The sequence below is a fragment of the Kogia breviceps genome, chromosome 5 (assembly GCF_026419965.1).
Source record: "Kogia breviceps isolate mKogBre1 chromosome 5, mKogBre1 haplotype 1, whole genome shotgun sequence".
In the NCBI taxonomy this organism is placed as follows: Eukaryota; Metazoa; Chordata; class Mammalia; order Artiodactyla; family Physeteridae; genus Kogia; species Kogia breviceps.
The window spans coordinates 102,551,766-102,571,404 of NC_081314.1; the positions used below are offsets into that span (position 1 = coordinate 102,551,766).

At 41.2% G+C, this 19,639-nt stretch overlaps 2 protein-coding genes and 1 non-coding gene across 10 annotated transcripts in view; 1 reads left to right on the plus strand and 2 right to left on the minus strand.

Moving 5' to 3' along the window:
- Positions 1-18,971, minus strand: part of LNP1 (leukemia NUP98 fusion partner 1) — a 38,727-nt gene extending 19,756 nt beyond the window's left edge. The window contains exons 1-5 of one of the 8 annotated variants that reach the window (XM_067034812.1): positions 18,951-18,969; positions 13,409-13,506; positions 13,010-13,054; positions 12,411-12,615; positions 4,726-4,796 (exon numbers count right to left, since the gene is read on the minus strand). The gene's annotated coding sequence lies outside the window, so the exon portion shown is untranslated. The other 7 variants (XM_067034815.1, XM_067034816.1, XM_067034814.1 and 4 more) reach the window with 7 other exon arrangements.
- Positions 9,671-9,801, minus strand: LOC131757870 (small nucleolar RNA SNORA31). Its single transcript, XR_009336021.1, has one exon. It is a non-coding gene; the product is annotated as a small nucleolar RNA SNORA31 (small nucleolar RNA).
- A 51-nt stretch (positions 18,972-19,022) lies between the features above and the next one.
- The window catches only part of TOMM70 (translocase of outer mitochondrial membrane 70), a 44,256-nt gene continuing 43,639 nt past the window's right edge, over positions 19,023-19,639 (plus strand). The window contains exon 1 of the mRNA XM_059064675.2: positions 19,023-19,542. Within this exon, the coding sequence (XP_058920658.1) occupies positions 19,216-19,542 (327 nt within the window). The 5' untranslated portion in view covers positions 19,023-19,215. The remainder of the gene's footprint in view (positions 19,543-19,639) is intronic.

The window sequence follows — 19,639 nt, forward strand, 5'->3', positions numbered from 1 at the left end:
TTGCATTTCTCTAATAATTAGTGATGTTGAGCATCTTTTCATGTGCCTCTTGGCCATCTGTATGTCTTCTTGGTGAAATGTCTATTTAGGTTTTCTGCCCATTTTTTATTTTAATTGTTTGTTTTTTTGATATTGAGCTCCATTAGCTGTTTGTATATTTTGGAGATTAATCCTTTGTCCATTGTTTCATTTGCAAATACTTTCTCCCATTCTGAGGGTTGTCTTTTTGTCTTGTTTATGGTTTCCTTTGCTGTGCAAAAGCTTTGAAGTTTAATTGGGTCCCATTTGTTTATTTTTGTTTTTATTTCCATTACTCTAGGAGGTGGGTCAAAAAAGATCTTGCTTTGGTCTATGTCAAAGAGTGTTTTTCCTATGTTTTCCTCTAAGGGTTTTATAGTGTCTGGTCTTATACTTAGGTCTTTAATCCATTCGGAGTTTATTTTTGTGTATAGTGTTAGGTAGTGTTCTAATTTCATTCTTTTACATGTAGCTGTCCAGTTAAATCTTGCATTTTTAAATAGAGGCATTCTTGGACATTTTCCGTATAGAAATTCTTCCTTGAGCTGTAAAAATTGGCTTAACTGTAACCATGTACCTAGAGCACTATTCTACAACTTGTGTTACTAAGGGAAAGTAACCAAAGCACAAAATGGCTTGCAACATTTTTATTTCTTGCTTTAAATAACAGGGTGCATGCTTGTTACTTTGTAATTTTTTTTTTTTTTTTTTTTTTGCAGTACTCGGGTCTCTCACTGTTGTGGCCGCTCCCGTTGCAGAGCACAGGCTCCGGACGCGCAGGCTCAGCGGCCATGGCTAACGGGCCCAGCCTCTCCATGGCATGTGGGATCTTCCCAGACCGGGGCACGAACCCATGTCCCCCGCATCGGCAGGCGGACTCTCAACCACTGCACCACCAGGGAAGCCCACTTTGTAATATTTTTATTAAAGAATGGAAGAAGCCTGACTCTCAATGACCCAGATGGGAAAAGAAAATACATAATTCTATGTCATCACTGTTGGTTGTCTCTGTTATTAAAGAAAGAAATCAGATAATTTTTCTTGCGGAAACAGGACCAGGTCTGTCCACAAAAGTTGACTATGGATGGACCTCTTCTTTTCTATTACTCCTAAGACAGAAGTGTGTTTTCTTCCAATTTCTGAAACAAAAATAAATCTGTGGGCAGGGGATGGAGAAACTAGAGCAGATAATATCTAATTATTACTTTAAAGTATTTCGGGGAAAAGGAAATAGGACTTTATCTTAAAACCTCTTTGAGTAATATCTGTTTCTTGGACTTCTGTGCCCTCCCCTTAATGCCTTATACACAGAAACAATTTAGTTATTGGAAAATGTGCAGGAAAAAAAGGTATATATATATATATGTGTGTGTATATATGTATATATATATATATATATATATATATATATATATATATATGGAGAATTTATTACGAGGAATTGGTTCATACAGTTATGGAGACTGGGAAGCCCCACAGTCTGCCATCTGCTAGCTGGAGACCCAAGATAGCCAGTGGTGTAATTCAGTCTGAGTCTTAAGGCCTCCAGGGAAAGCAGTGATGTATTGATAAGTCCCAGTCCAAGAGCAGAAAAAGATGAGAAGAGATCACCCAGCTCAAGCAGTGAGGCAAGAAAAAAAGGTGAATTTCTCCTTCTTTTGCCTCCTGTTCTATTCCAGCCCTCAACTGATTGTATCACGCCCACCCAAATTGGCCTATTTACTTTACTGAGCCCACTGATTCAAATGTTAATCTTATCTAGAAACATCCTCACAGATACACCCAGAAATAATGTTTAATCGGGGCACCGCATAGCTAGTCAAATTGACATTTAAACTAACTACACAGGCACTAACCCCATTCCTGACAGCTCCAGCCTCATGACCTATTTACCTTCCAAAGGTCCCATCTCCAAATACCACCACATTGGGGTGGTATTGGGGATTAGGCTTTAACATATGAACTTTGGAGGCCCACAGATATTCAGTTCACAGTAGGGTACCTACATGACCAGTACCCAGCAAAAACCCTGAACACTAAGTCTTTGATGAACATGTAGACAACATTTCACACGTGTTGCCACAACTCATTGCTGGTGGAATTAAGCACATCCTATGGGATTTACCTGGAAAAAGGAATTTTGGAAATTTATTCCTGGTATCCTTCAGACTTCACCCAACATGCCTTTCCCTTTTTGATTTTGCTTTGTATCCTTTCAGTGTAATAAACCTTATCCACAAATACAACTATATGATGAGTCCTGTGTGGATTCTTCTAACAAATCTCCAAACTGGGGGTGGCAGTTGGTATCAGAAATAGGATTCACTAAAACAAGCCCAACTCACTGAAATATGGCTAAAGCAGTATTTAGAAAAAGGATGAAGGGGACATAATGATAAATTTTCAATGCCAAGTGGCCACCTAGTCATCTGTGATATGAAACAGCAGCAGAGATGATGTCTGCTATGAAAGGTAAAGATTACCTATGAAATTTTAAAATGATACATCCAACTCCAGAAGGATTGGCTCATTGAATGTGCTGGCTGATTTTGGCAATGGTAGCTGAAGTGAGGAGATTAAAAATTGCAGTTGCAGCCTGGATGATGCCTTAGGGTTTTGTTCTCTCCTCCAGGTGGGAGGGGAAAAGATTGTCAGTGCCAAGGCAAGCTTTAGATAAATCAGAAATAAAGGAGAAGGGAAAAACAACATTTTATCCACTGGTACAGCAGCCCCTTGCATTCCAGCTGAGATCTCTAAGCAGCTGTAATGTCAATCCTGAAAGCACTGAGTTTACTGCTAGGGGATTGTGTAAACTTGCAATGAAAAAGAGAGAGAGAAAGAGAGAAAGACTTTCAAAAAACTGGCTTTTTATTTTGTGGCAATTCCTTCTGGATGTATGATAAAAATAAATGTGAAATACTATATGCTTGTAATTTCATACATGTTAGAGGGATTATTGCAGTCAGGGAAAGCTGCCCAATAAACGATGTTAGTAGAACATAAATTCCTTGCTTTTTGCTGCTGGTGGATGGGTTAAAATTTAAACTCTTTGGATATCGAAATCTCACAACTGATTATTTTTGCTAAGATTTTTGCCTGTTGGAGTCTATGGGAAAAGGTAGACAACATAAAAGGAGAGCAAATCTCCACAGGAAAATCAACTTTTGTATTTTAAAAGGCAGGTTTTAGTTTGCTAATAAGTTCTTATAAAATCAGATGTCTACTAGAGTTTGTCATACAGAGTGAAGTAAGTCAAAAAGAGAAAAACACTGTATGCTAATTCACATATATGGAATCTAAAAAAAACGGTACTGATGAACCTAGTGGCAGGGCAGGAATAAAGATGCAGATGTAGAGAATGGACTTGAGGACACAGTGGGGTAAAGGGAAACTGCGATGAAGTGAGAGAGTAGCACTGACATATATACACTACCAAATGTAAAATGGATAGCTAGTGGGAAGCAGCCGCATAGCACAGGGAGATCAGCTTGGTGCTTTGTGACCACCTAGAGGGGTGGGATAGGGAGGGTGGGAGGGGATGGGGATATATGTATGCATATAGCTGATTCACTTTGTTGTACAGCAGAAACTAACACAACAATGTAAAGCAATCATACTCCAATAAAGATATTTTTTAAAAAGCAAATATCTAACCCTTAGAGGCTGATGATTTTCCAGCCTAATGTGCATATTTTTGAGTAGGTCAATTTGGACTTTAAGTCTGACAACATAAAACGGGCTTAGAAGGATTTGAAACCTCACTGTCTGGCCCAGTAGTCTCTTGGCTTTGCTGCTGCTAAAGAAGAAAAGTCCTTTTTGGAATCCTGAATTCAGAAATCCTATTTGCCTGGACCTAACGGTAGGATGAAACCTAATAATGATTGTGCTGGTCCATAAGGATTGTGGTGGACCTCTAAAAGCAGACATAGGCTCAATGAACAGAACTCAGACTCTGGGACTATTGCAGATTTAAGACCCTCCTCCCTTATGGGGCCATAAACTATAAAAACATTATGGATGCTGACTGGACCACACAGGTCTCTTGAAGATGCCCATGGGAAAGTGCTTGTTCTCTGACGGGACCAGATGAAACCAAGCTTCTAGTGGCTCTATCTGTATCATGCAAGAACTAACTGCATCTGAGATGATTAATCACAAGAAATCTAACTTGTGATTCCTGTCGAAAGCTCCAAGTCGGGAGAGAGCACATTATGGGGAGAGGTACCTCTGCACCCACTCCTAACAGATAGGGTTCTCATCCCCTTCCCAGGCATGTCTCACTGCTGTTGACTTGTGTTTGGATTTTAAGATTATTTGAAATTTACAATGGACTGATAACCTGATTCTACTTCACTCACATTTCTTCTTAGTTAGGAATTTTGATTATTAAACATAGCTGTCCCCAGACAGAGATTGGTCTTTTCTGGGCTATTTACTGAATAAATGATCAGGATGACAGGCGTCAGAGTTATGTAAACACATTCTGAAAACTCTTGAAAATTCAGGATTCTGTCCTACCAGTTCCTGAACATGACGTGTCTTTCTGGCTAAGTTTATTAAAATTGTTTTTCTACGTGAATTTTTCTATTCCTCTGTTTGGATTTGTTAAATTAATACTTATTAAGTGGAGTGCAGGGTATCAGATGGTGAGCTGCAGTTCAACAGTAGATCACAAGAGGAATTAAAATAGAGAAGTTTATTACTCACAGGTCCTGGAGGAAGCACCTGGCATGCTTTGAGGGACCACATGGGAGAGTGCAAACAGAGAGAAGCAGGACCTGCGGAACATGTTTTTATTAGAGTCTATGGGTAGAGTGCTTTGTGGTTCCCGGGCTAAGGCCTGATTGGTCAATTCAAACCAAAAGAGCAGGGTTCTGATAAATCCCACAAAGGTCTTATTGGTCTTATCTAAGGAGCATATAAGGGGAAGGCACAGGAAGCAGGGGAGATTGTTGATCACAAGGGCTGTTGGGGAAGTCTTATCAGGAACTTACATTTCCTTGTGACTCTGTGAGCTGCCATCTGGGACATGGGTTTGCCTGAGGGGACTAGTGTCAGTTTAAGGTCACTGCTGGCTGCTTGGCCAAACAAAATAGATGCTGAGGCAGCAACAGCATGGAGTAGCTTAGCTAAATTCTCAACACTCTCTTTATACCAAGCACTTCCTGCTGAAAGGTCTAGATGAGAATAAAAAATGATTGGGAAAAAAAAATGTAAAGTTAAGTTTACTGTATGAGACACACTGATTTTGTAATAACACAGAAAAAACAAAAAGCCAGCACCTGGGAGATGCAGGGAAAGGTGGGCATTAATGATTTCTGTTTTTTATAACTGCTGTTTTTCAGAACTGCTCCTGGGGGAATTCCCTGGCAGTCCAGTGGTTAGGACTCGGCACTTTCTCTTCCGGGGTCCCAGTTTCAATCCCTGGTCTGGAAGCTAAGATACTGCAAGTTGCGCAGTACGGCCAAAAAAAAAAAAAAAAAAAAAAACCACTCCTGAATGCCAATGTTGCCTTCCCAAGACCTTACAGCAGTAAGGTCTTGAATTCAAACTGACTGCTGAGCCTATAAGCACACCTAACAACACTGACTGTGACACAACAGGGAATGTCCCCAGCTCCTATATTTCCACGAAGAACACGTATAGATGTTGTCCCCACTTGTGAGGCAAATGAACTGATGTCAAAGACAAGCAAAACTGATTGAAACTGACTGCCTTCTGGAAATCCTTCTAAAACTAGGGACTCAACTGAATTATTTGGACTGGACAGAGAGCCCTAAGGCAGAAGTATCCACAGTGGGAAGCCACACTGGAAGCCTCGTTAACCTGTATTGCCTGACTAATGTGTGTCCTTGTTGGGGTGACTTAACAGTGGCACACTTTTTGTTTCCAAGGGTACTCTCTGTGTGTACCTTGACTATCATGGACCGCCTCAGTCCTGGAAGGCATGCAGGTCAGCTTCAACTTACCAGTCAGAATTGCGTTGTGCTTGAATCGATGGCTCAGGCCAGGTTAAGAAAAGGTTAATACAAAAACTTAAGGAGAAAGCCACCTAGCTTTCTAAGAATGACCTTTATTTTTAATGGGATTTGTTTAAATTGGCTAAATCCAGGACCCCTAGAGGGCATAACAAAAGTCAATATTACAGGATACTTTCACCCTGCTGCATGGGGTCCTACTGAAAATAATTTTGCTCTAAAAATGCCTTGGCCAAGAAGGTGGACTCTGCAGAAAAGAGGTAACACAGAAGCCTGAGACTGCCTATCCTTAGAAAGTCCTCCTTGCAAGGTTGGCCCTTAACTGGTATCTGGGAACTTGGCTGGTAACCACTCCCCTGTAGTGATATAAAACTTTCCCTAACTGGAACCCTCCTACACTGTTGGTAGGAATGTAAATTGGTGCAGCCACTATGGAAAACAGTATGGAAGTTCCTCAAAAAACTAAAAGTAGAGTTGCCATATGATCCAGCAATCCCACTTCTGGGCATATATCCAGACAAAACTATAATTCAAAAAGATACATGCACCCTTATGTTCACAGCAGCACTATTTACAATAGCCGAGACATGGAAATGACCTAAATGTCCATAAACTGTTGAATGGTTAGAGAAGATGTGGTTTATATATACAATGGAATATTACTCAGCCATAAAAAAGAACAAAATTATGCCATTTGCAGCTACACAGATGGACTTAGAGATTGTCATACTAAGTGAAGTAAGTCAGAAAGAGAAAGACAAATACCATATGATATCACTTACATGTGGAATCTAAAATATGACACAAATGAACTTATCTGCAAAACAGAAACAGACTCACAGATACAGAGAACAGACTTGTGGTTGCCAAGGGGGAGAGGGGGCAGGGGAGAGTTGGACTGGAGTTTGGGAGTAGCAGATGCAAACTATTACATATATAGAGAATGGATAAACAATAAGGTCCTATTGTAAGCACAGGAAACTATAATCAATATCCTGTAATAAACCATAATGGAAAGAATTTATATGTATATATATTATATATATGTATATATATTATATATATGTATATATAACTGAGTCACTTTGCTGTATGTACAGCAGTAAATAATCCAACATTGTAATTCAACTATACTTCAATAAATATATATATAACTGAATCACTTTGCTGTACATCAGAAACTAACACAACATTGAATATTAACTGTACTTCAATAAAAAAGAAAGATTAAAAAAAACTCCCTAACTGATAAGAGTGGCCTATACTGCTTGTACAACCAAGGTGATTTATGCTGAACAACTGCTTTCCTTCTGAAAGTCCGGAGTTTTGGTACCTGCCAGGCAGAGCATGCCTACACGACCAGCATCAAATAAAAGCTTAGGGTTGTGAGGCTCCAGTGAGCTTCCCTGGTAAACACTTGGCACGTGTTGTCACAAAACATTGCTGGAGGAATCAAGCACGTCATGTGTGACTCCCCTAGGAAAGGACTCTTGGAAGCTTGAGACAGGTTTCCTCTGGACGTCACCTAAGGGCTTTTTCAGTTTGCTGATTTTGCTTTGTATCTTTTCACTGTTATAAATCTTAGCGATGAGTACATGTTGAGCCCTGTGAGTTCTTTTAGTGAGCCACCAAACCTGGGGGTGGTCTCTGGAACCCCAATGCAGGAAGGAAAGGGAATTCTTCAAACCTTGGGCCAAAAATTTTCCCAAAGTAACAAGATATAAAATTTACCACCAAAAGAAAAAGAATTTGGTCTACATTATACAAAATTAGTCCACCTCCATTTTTTTCCCTAGTTAAGCTCATCTCTTTTTTGTTGTTGTTGTTGTTTGCGGTATGCAGGCCTCTCACTGTTGTGGCCTCTCCCGTTGCGGAGCACAGGCTCCGGACGCGCAGGCTCAGCGGCCATGGCTCACGGGCCCAGTCGCTCTGCGGCATGTGGGATCTTCCTGGACCGGGGCACGAACCTGCGTCCCCTGCATCAGCAGGCAGACTCTCAACCACTGGGCCACGAGGGAAGCCCAAGCCCATCTATTTTAAAGCATGAGCAAAAGATGGCTCTCCACTTTGCCTGTCCTAAAGTTCTTAAAGCACAGCAAAGGAGAAACAGCAGGTCAAGTCTTGGCAGCTGGGGGGAGAACTGCTCTTCCGTCCTATCTGGGAAGCCAGGGCATGAGAGGAGGCCATGCCACACCCTGGGAGCCCAACCGCCAGCTTCCCCTGGCAGGGGCTTGGACACCTGCCTTGAGGAGATGCTGCCAGGGGCATGGGACCAAAGGGAGCTGCCCTTTTGACCCTGCTCTAATGCTCTGCCTTTCCAAGCCACAGTGTTTACGCAAAGTGTCACGTGGCTGAGATAGCTGCAGTTTTCTAGAGTTTGATTGTCCATTTTCTTATGGTACTTAATATGAAAGGAATTACCTTCTCTTAGAGGGTAGGAAACTTGTGGTGTGTGTTCTCACAAAGTGATCAGACATCAAGGGTGCCCAGGTAATCAGTGACAATGATCCTTGGCCTGTGTAAACATGAAGTGGCCTTGCAGTGCCCTCTTCCACATTTGCTGCCTCGGAAGACTGCAATAATGCAGACGATTTTGCCTTTATTTCACTCTTTCATTCATTTCCTTTTATTTCATTTCATTCCCTTATTTCATTCTCCATAGCCCCTACATGTTATAGTAATGTATTTTTTAGTTCATTTTTTTTCTTAACAGTTAAAGGGACGAATTATTCCTCACACTGCTTTCAAGCTTGCCCAAGCCAGTCTCACTCTGGAAAAGAAATGCTATGTACAGAAGAACTACGCTGCTACACCTCTTTTTTTTCCTTTCTCTTTTTTGTTTTTTGTAGTCAAAATATATCAGTGGTTTTTAGACAGTTTTCACTTGCCAGAAAGCAGTGCTTGAAACTGTGTGCTATGTTCTATTTAATGTCTTGACTGTCAGAATGTTCTTTTGCAGGCAACATATCCTAATGTAATCATCCATTTCCATGATCGTTGTCCAGTTATATTGTGAAGTTTGCAAGCCTTTTGAGGTGATTATCAAGACACAGACTGCTTGTTGCTTAACCAAGTGTCCTAAAGCATGTACGTGAAGGTACATAATTATCATTTTTTATTCTAAAAAGCTATGTAGCTTATATTATGAAAACTATTTTAAATATATACCACTGTTGATGTAAAAAATATGTGAGGGAAAGAAGGTATGTTTTTCAAGGTTTGCCTACTAGAATATTTGTTGTATAAATATCCAGTTACTTTGGCATTAAGCATCATTGAGTTCTGCAAGATTCTGGCTAATGGTAGGCTTCATCAAAGTTTTTAGATACTGTAATAGGTTTTTATAAAATAATATCTCTTTCCCAAGAGACCTTTAAACACAGCATTGATTCTCATCTGCCAGAGATGGACTCTGTGCAGCTCTGACTCCAGGAGTGTTATTAATTGTATGACCTCTCAAGGTCTTTTTGATCCCTGAGCACCTATTATTCTATAACAGATTGAACACACTGTTTGTTAAAATTTACCACTATGTAAAAAACTTTATCAGTTCAGCTCATCAGTGTGTTATGCTTCAGAAAAGGCTTCTTCCCAGTTATTAATTTCACAGTGCAATTTCAGAGCCTAAGGGTAGTGCCTCAGTACTTTTTTTTAATTTGTGAGTTGCAATTTTTTCCTGTATTCCCCCATTCAATCTGGGCTGCCACAATCAGACAGACGGAAAGTGTGAGAACACTTTTTTCTTGCATCTGTAGTGGAAACCTTAGCAAACAGGAACTGCTCCAGGCCCGTCAAATAGATGCATCTCAGCACTTTCTTTTAACTTGAGTTCATAAGCCTCCTCATGAGAAGTGCTCCAGAGAAGAACTGGGCTGGGGGAATTAGACTCTTGTGAGTCTCACTTCTAATAGGGGCAAAATTTTGCGATGTACAATAAAGGAGTGGATCACCAAACATTTAAAGGGAATTGTGACAAAATACCTATGACATTTAGAAAAATAAATTGGAAAAATTAAATTTTGAGTCAAAAAACAATGGAAAATCTTCAGAGTACTAAAAAGAAAAACTTTAATGAAGCATATATATATAAAACAGTGGGACTTACACAAATGGGTAGCGACTAGATCAAAATGCTATTGAACTACGGGTACTCCAGGAAGATAATAATGAAGATAGCATAGCTTTTCAATCTCTCTGAATCTCTACATAAAAACCAATAGCGCAACTGTAAATGAAAACACCCACGGGGCTTCCCTGGTGGCGCAGTGGTTGAGAATCTGCCTGCTAATGCAGGCGACACGAGTTCAAGCCCTGGTCTGGGAAGATCCCACATGCCGCGGAGCAACTGTGCCCGTGAGCCACAACTACTGAGCCTGCGCGTCTGGAGCCTGTGCTCTGCAACAAGAGAGGCCGCGACAGTGAGAGGCCCACGCACCGCGATGCAGAGTGGTTCCCACTCGCTGCAACTAGAGAAAGCCCTCACACAGAAACGAAGACCCAACACACCCAAAAATAAATAAATAAATAAATAAATTTTAAAAAATAAAAACACCCATGGACGACTCTGCAACAAATATTGGCAACAAGATGTCCTCCGCCCCCAAGTGGAAAGCGTGAGGTCACACAACCAACAGCTAAGACCTGATATAGTTGTCCATGCTGAAGGAAGAATGAAGTAAAAGGGCATCGTCAGACCTAAGAACAGAGCATCACAAAAGAGCCAATAGTTTAGAAAACACAAGGGACCAATTTGAGAATCGTGTTATCCTTTTATCCACAATGTTGCTGAACTATTTTTTTAGACCTAGATTATAGATTTTCTTGGATTTTCTATGGAGACATATTGTCTATAAATAATAAAAAGTTACTTCTTTGCTTCCACTATCCTTTTATTTCCCTTTTTGTCTTATTAACACTTCAGTAACATGTAATAAACCTGAAAAGCTTGACTGGTTCTTGACTTCAAAAAGAAAACTATTAATATTTCACTTTTAGATATGATGTTTATTTTATCAAGGTTCTATAATGAAAATGTTTTTCTAATTGCATCACAAGTAAATATGTCAAAATACAACTTTGGTTAAATCTTGGTAGAAGATCATGGTAGATTAAAAATAATTGCAACTTTTTGCTACTTCTTCCATTGCGAGTTGGAGTCTAATTCACTCCCCCATGAATCTGTCCTGTTCTTACTAACATGTTTGACCCACAGAACATGGCAGAAGTGAAGTTTTGGAAAGCTTTGCAGCTTCTGCCTGGGACTCTTAGGACACTCTAGCAGGGAACCCTGAGCTGTCACATAAGTCTGACTACCCTGACTGCTATGCTGGAAATTTCGGCCACATGAAGGTGCTCTACTTGATAGTCTCAAATGATTCCAGTCTCCAAGCTATCTTCACCAAAGTGTCAGACACTAAGTGAAGCCATCTTGAACCCACCAGACCAGCCATCCACCAGGAGAGTAAACTCTGCTGACACCAGCAGAAGAAGAGTCAATCAAGCCTTGCCCAAATTCCTCAGCAACAAAATTGTGAGATGTAATAAAATAGTTGTTTTAAACCACCAGCACTTGGGACAGTTTGTCAAGCAGCAATAGATAACTGGAAGATAGGTATAGAAACTATTTTTTATGGTTTTATATTTTTTCAAAATTTAACAAAATTGAGTCTCCTCCTCATTATTGGAGTTGAGGCTATTTTCCACTCATTAGGAAAAACAACAAAAGGTAAAGATAGGCAAGCATAGCATAGAGGATCTCAGGTTCAGTGCTAGACCAATGCAAAGATCAGGTCTGCATGACCAGGGTCACTTAGTGATGGGCCAGCATCTTCATGCAAATCAGAAAAAGGAATACCTTTCTCCTGGCAGGCACAGCTTAACACTAGACTGTGATGAACAAAGTGCAGGGTGAATCTCAGCCCCCACTTCTCCCAGCATCCTTGTGCAGGGCACAATTAGTATAACCTATATGCAATATCTTTATAAATTAAAGTGCAAAGCAATGTTTCTACATTTGCAAATGACATAGATTCTCGTGGGTGGCGATGAACTAAGTTGATGAGGATGGAAAGATCTTATGAATCTGTGTGAGTGGGCAGAAAGGTGGCAAATGAGTGCATAAAGTATACATATGAGCTAACAGTCACAGCTAAGGAGAGGGATCTAGGATTATTGTAGATTGTTCCCTGAAGATAATACAGAGGCTTCTTCTGACAGCAAAAGGAGCAACTACTTGATTGAATCATTAAAGTGCCATTCCCCCTGAGAAGCAAAGTAGTACCACCCACTCAACTGATGCTCTGATGGAAGCTGAATAAGGCAGAAACCATTATGAGAAAGACCAGAGAAAAATTAACAGCATGAGGGCTCAGAAGAAACAAGTACTTCTATATGAGTGGAATATGAAGGACAAACCAAGCAGGTCCTGGTGAAAGCAGCTGCAGTGGTGGAGATGGTAGCAGTGACTACAGCATGCTTAGGACTGGGAACAAGTAGCTATGATGATGGTGGTGATGCAAGCAGACTATTTCTGGTGATGGCAGCAGTAGCAGCAACTGAGTTGATTTCCCAGCTGATACCAGTGATATTGGATGGCAGTGGTGGCACCAGACCATTAATGCTGGCAACAGGAATAGAGATAAAGCAGTAGTCAGGAAACTGTCAAATACTTCATCAACTCTTTATTCAGCATTGACCACATTTCTGGTATCATGTTGGGTAGATAAGTAAATGTTAACAAATACCCATTACATGCCCAGCCCCGTAATAGATGTGGGAGTACAAAGATGACTAGAACATGGTCCCTACCCTTCAGATGCTCAAAATTGAGTATGGGGAGCACACATGAAAACAAATAATTATGACAATGTGGTAACTGTGAAAAAGAAATATAAACTTCTGTATAGTCCAATGCAAAGAGAGAAAACATATTCCCTTGTTTTGACATACAGCACTAGAGCAGGCACTGTTAGGCACTGTAGAAGACACAAGATAAATCAGACATAGATCCTGACCTGTGAAGCTTATAGTCCAGTCGATGAGGTAGGACAAATGTAATTCTACAAAACAAGTAGAGAAGTGATATATTTTAGAAAGTTCCAGAAAAAGTATTTTAGGTTTTTATAGGAAAGCCTGCATACAGTAGACACTCAATGTTGTTTTAAGGTGCATTCTACCTATTCAATCTTGAATGCCACTTTTTCCTTCTTTGATACACTTTAATATAGTTTACTTTAAAAAATCTTTATTGAGTGCCTACTATATTGAGTGCCTGCTATACATTGAATATTTTTGATGAGGTCGTGATGGTAGGAGCCTGGTCCACTGGGATTAGTGCCCTTATAAGAGGAGACCCTAAAAAGCCTGCAGCTCTCTCTCCCCTCTGGTGAGGAAAAAAAAAGAAAGAAAATCACCTGAGGACACAGTGAGAAGGCAGCCATCTGCAAGCCAGGAATAGAGCCCTCGCTAATTGTGTCCAGAACCTTGATCTTGGACTTCCCACCTTACAGAACTGTAAGAAATAAATTTCTGTTAGTTAAGCCAACCAGTCTATGGTATTTGATTATAGTAGTCCTAGTAGACTAACACAAGTTTTGGTACAGGGAATGAGGCCCCCAGACCCCCCCACCAAATTGATGTCCTTCTCACCCCAAATTCATGTACAACACAATTCAGTCATTTTTTGACGCTTTATTATGAGGATTTCTTTCCTCCAATTTCCAATAACCTTTCCCTCATTTCCATCTGAGTTGTCACTGGAATGGCCTTTATCATCCATATTTCTACCAACATTCTGTTCATGACTATTCATGTATTTCTGTAAGATGGAAGCTTTGTCTCCTGCTTGCCTCTTTTCTTTCTGAGCCCTTACTACAATCATCTTTAATGTCCTTATACCTATCAACAGTTTCTTCACAGCAATCTCGGCTTTTTCTAGCATGGGCTTCAAAACTCTTCCAGCCTCTACCCATCACACAATTCCAAAGCCACTTTCACATTTTTTGGTATTTGTTACAGCAGAACTCTATTCCTAGTACCAAAATGTATTGGTATTACTTAGGGTTCTCCAGAACCAGAAATTTATATAGAAATTTATAAGAGGAACAGACTCTTGCAATTATAGAGGCTGAGAAGTCCCAAGATCTGCAGTCTACAACCAGAGACCCAAGAGACCTGATGGTGTAAATACCAGTGTGAAAGCTGGCAAGCTCAAGACCCAAAAAGAGCCAATGCTTCAGTTCAAGTCCAAAGGCAGGAAAAGATCAATGTCCCAGCTCAAAGTAGTCAGACAGTTGAAGTTCCCTTTTACACAAGGAAGGGTCAATCTTTTTGTTCTATTCAGGCTTTCAACTGATTATGGCCACTCACTTTAGGGAAGGCAATCTGCTTCACTCAGTAGGATTGATTCAAATGTTAATCTCATCAGAAAAACATACAAACAAAAAAGCAAAACAAAAACAACAACCAACCCTCACAGACACATCCAGAATAATGTTTGACCAAATACCTGGGTTCCTCGTGGCCAAGTTGACATATAAAATCAACCATTACACTGACTATCTTCTGGGCTCTGGGAGTACAAAGTGAACAAAGTTTCTATCCTAATGGAGTTTATATCCTATTGCAGGGTCACATAAATAAATAATTTCAAACACTGCTAACTGCTAAGAATGTGGACCAAGGAAAAAGACAAAGTGTAAGAAAGGATGTGGGGGTGGGCAGAGACGTTTATAGGAAGTAGAATGAGTCTAAAAGTCTTTGAGCTCAGAAATGAAATTGGAGGGACTCTGTTGGCACAGTGGATAAGACTCCGTGCTCCCAATGCAAGGGGCCTGGGTTTGATCCCTGGTGCACAAACTAGATCCCACATGCATGCCTCAACTAAGAGTTCACATGCCACAACTAAGGAGACTGCCTGCTGCAACTAAGATCTGGCACAACCAAAGAAAGAAAGAAAGAAAAAAACGATGAAATTGGAGTTATGCTTTGGGAAGAATAATCTAGTATCAAGGTGCAAAGTGACACATAGAAGAGAGGCACTACAGGTGGGGAAGCTAATACAGCATTCAGGGAAGATGAAGGAAATGGAAAAAAGAAAAGAAGGGAAGAAACTATTTATTGAGCACTTACTATGTGTCAGACATGCTTTTAAGTGTTTTCACATATTTGAACTGGGAAGTGGCAGGGGGCATGAAAAGGAAGAAAAATATCAAAAAGATACTACAAAGAATCATCAAGACTTCACAGCTGATTTGGGGTTTATGTATGTGTATATTGGTACATTTACTTGTACTTGGGTAGATACAGTTGGAAAAAAGAAAGGTTCAAAAAGGTCTAAGGTTTCAAGTGTGGGTAACCAGCAAGGTAACAGTGGTATTATGAGAAAAAAGGATTATACAAAAGAAGAGAATGAGGAGGGAGGACAAGTGTTATATTTTTTTTAAATGAGCCATCCAGGCAAAGCTGCTCAATAAACAGTAGGAAATTACAGGGCTACAGGTGAAAAGATAAGTCATACCAGGAGATGTGAAGATAGAGATTATCTTCAGAGATATGGTACCTGAAACAATGAGATGTACTTTGGTTACAAATGAAGAGAATGAAGAGAAAGAAGAGGATATATTTTTATGGATTCTCATACTTGAGGAAGATCTAGAGGTGCGGGTCCAATATGGTAGCCATTAGCCACACGAAGGGACTTAAATCAATTTAAATTAAAATGAAAAATTTAGTTAGTCATACTAGCTGTATTTCAAGTGGCTACCATATTGAATATCAGAGTTATAAAACATTTCCAACATCACAGAAAGTTCTATTGGACAGTATGTACCTAGAGATTCATCAGAGTAGAAGAAAGGGGAGAATTTAGTCACCTGAAAGCCATTCAAGTACAGAATGACCCATGGTATTAAGTGCTCCAATAAAAGCATATGAAAGCTAAAAGCAAATAATAACTTGTGACTCTTAAAGCAGTTTCAGACTAGTAAAAAAGTTAGAAACTAGATTATAAGAGATTTTGGATGAAATTGGTGATAAATAGGTAGAGGTAACAAGTATAACAATTCTTTCAAGTAACTCTTCAGTGAAGAAAAACAGAGAAAGATGTAAACCTAAGAAAGAACTGAAAGAGAATCAAGCTGTGTATGTATGTGCCTAAGATAAGCATGTTTGTGGACTCACTGGAAGGCTTGGCTACCAATCAACCAACCAGCTATCCACTAACTCTACCAATCAAAAAAGGCTTTGATGTAGTGATGACAATTGAGGGGTTAGAATCATACAATTTTAAAGCTATGAGAAGCTTTAGGAATCATCTAATCTACTAGTCACATTATATAGAAAGCAGGTGCCCAGTCACACCCACAGCTTAGTAGTATTAAAAGCTAGAATAAGAACTCAGGTGTTCTGCATCCTAGCCCATTAGATGTTCAGCCTCATTCAAATGCCTCCTAAGACACAGACCAGAAAAGTGAAGCTTCTTCGATTGAGTTCCATTAATCTAGCAAGAAAATATCTATGTTCACATATATAAAACTTCAATTTAAAAAAAAGACAATTTTTTTACTTCTCTCCTTTAAAATTTAGAAAAACAGAACTAAGCATTGAGTGCCTACTATTTTGTAACAAACATTACACTAAAAAGACCTTAAATATCATCTAATTAAATCTTTAATATAACCTGTTTTCAGTAATTCACAGCTTAGGAATTTATGCTTCAGGTCACTGAGGTCACAGAGGTAGTGACACTTTTACTCAGTTCTATACTATAATCAATTAGGAAATGGTGGAGAAAATGGGAGAAAAAAGATGAATAGGCTAGGGAATGGAAATTAGATGTTTAACAAAGTATAAAAGTAACAAGGACAAATGCATATACCTGCCAATCTTAAAAATAAAACCAAAGAAAACCAACCCTTTAGATAAATAATTGCTAATTAAACAAAATGTTTCAAAGAACTCTAACATTGCCTTTGGAGGGAACTGGGTGACTGGGGAACAGGGTTTTAAGAAGCCTTTTCACAGTAACTTTTTTTTTTTTTTTTTTTTTTTTTTAGTTTTTTTTTTTTTTTTTTTCGGTATGCGGGCCTCTCACTGCTGTGGCCTCTCCCGTTGCGGAGCACAGGCTCCGGACGCGCAGGCTCAGCGGCCATGGCTCACGGGCCCAGTTGCTCCGCGGCATGTGGGACCCTCCCGGACAGGGGCACGAACCCGCGTCCCCTGCATCGGCAGGCGGACTCTCAATCACCGCGCCACCAGGGAAGCCCCACAGTAACTTTTGAATTTTAACAATAACAATCTATTACCTCTTCCAATAAATAAGAGTTTCTTTTAAAAACTTTATATGTTTCAGTTCCTACCGGTAGTTTGTAATCACTAGCATTCTACAATCCCCTGAAGCTGCAGAAAAATTGAAATTTCAAGAAAGAAAAATCCTAACTCTGTTCTGAAAAGGCAAGGGAAAAGTTACATTAAGAACAGAAGACTTGCCTTTGGGGGTTGGGAATCAGGAAGGGAGAGAAGCCATTGCCTGCAACAATCACTATTTGATCAAACCAATTCTATTGCTATTATTTTTAGCTCATCTTCTTAGCCTGTTGCTAAGGAACCCTACAGCCCGAAAGCAATTTACTCATAGGAACACACATGAAGCAAGAGAAAAGCAATGATGCTGAAGCTTTCTAATTAGGCCATTAAGTCTATTTTAGTGCCGTTTAATAAATTAACTCCTCTCGATTTTTATGCACCGCTATAGTGATGTTGAAAATCCTGTTGTACTCAAAAGCAAAATCATCATTTGTAAATTTTTAATATGAGGGTCTGCAAATCAGTATGTCTGAAATGGGGAGCCATAGTTCTGGATTCTGATTTTCTATTAATACTTGTCTTTTACTCTTGAAAATACTAAACAATTTCTTGTTTAGTATTTTCTATCAAGAATTCTAAACAATTTCTTGCAAAGGAAATTTTTGTATTTTAAGAGGTCTGGTGCAGAACATGAGGAAAGGACAAAGCTATTAGATACATAAAAGCTATGAATTGAAATTTCTACTTGGGATGTGGCAAGAGAGCTGAGACATCTAGTGCAAAACAGCATGGCAGTGGACGGAATAGAGCACTGGCGAGGCCGCGGATGCTCCAGGGGGCGAGGTGTCAAGCGGAATCCGGTATGACACAAATACGTACAGGAAAGGTGGGAACTCTAGATCTTCGCATTTCTAGACACTCAGTTCGAGAACCTCATAACAACACACAGACGTCATCGCTTTCGTAATTGGTGCAGTCAGTCACAGGGACGCCGTTCAAGCCGTTTCAACTGGAGCCAACCTGTATTTGCCCCTTTCCACCGAGCCTGATTTGCCACCTGCTGTTGCCCCCAATAACCTCAAATTCGTCCAAACTAAAATCTTGGTAGAGCTAAGAAGTAGAGCTAAGTAGTAGACCATGGTAAGCTAAGAAGATCGGTGATACAGCGAGCTATCTTCAGCTTTTGGCTCTTTTCTGCCATATTTTTTAAAGTCCTTCCAATCTGTTGGTTTCCGAGGACACAGGTACAGACAACGGAGCTAAACACCGCCGGGCTCTAAGTCAACGTGGCAGAAACGAGAAAACGAGGGGTTCAAATTCCACCAATAAATGAGGCAGCTCGGCCTACGCCCCGCCCACCACTCCTGCCAGCCAATAATCTTCACAACTCTTCTGCTACTCCCGCCCATTCTTAGCGCAGTTTCAGAGCCTCTTCCTCTCCTCTCCCGAGCACCAAAAACCCGCCGTATGTGCGCCCCTCTTCCGCTTCGCTATACCAGAGAGCCCTCTGCCTTTCTTTATTGAAGGCGTAGGGAACAGCATCGGCTACCACCCGAGGCCCAAGATCCCAGAAGTTAGTCTCACAAACAGCAGCGGAACGAAAGAAAACTAAAAGGGCTCCCTGGGACTTTCACCGCACGCCCAGTTTACCTTGCCCCGGAAGTGATTCACCACTCCTCCTCCCTTCCCACTCCTCCCTCCCTGGTTGAGAAGGGAAGACGACGGCCAGGTCTGGCCCGGCATGCCTTGGGCTTCCGGTGACCTCTGGCCTTTTTCTGTCGTCCGCTCTTGCTGCCTAGCGTGCTTGTTCGCTCACTGCTTTGCGTCCTTGCCTCCTTTCAGTATTTCTTCGCACGCTGCGTGGTGACTGTGGCGCCCGTGAACAGCAAGGAGGCGGTGGCGGAGGACACTCGTCATGGCCGCCTCTAAGCCTGTGGAGGCGGCGGTGGTCGCAGCTGCTATTCCCGGCTCCGGGAGTGGGGTGGGCGGCGGCAGTGCGACTGCGGGCCCGGGCACCGGGGGCCTGCCGCGATGGCAGCTGGCGCTGGCGGTCGGGGCGCCCCTGCTGCTGGGCGCGGGTGCCATGTACTTGTGGAGCCGGCAGCGGCGGCGCCGGGAGACCGGGGGCCGAGGCGACGCCAGCGGCCTGAAGCGCAACAGTGAACGGAAGACCCCGGAGGGCAGGGCCAGTCCGGCCCCGGGCAGCGGACACCCCGAGGGCCCCGGTTCTCACCTGGAAATGGTGAGAAGCAGCCCCGAGCCCTGGAGGTAGAACCCGGCGGGTGCAGCCTTTCCTTGACGGGTTGTGGCCGTCAGGGGGCTTCCCATCAGACGGAAGC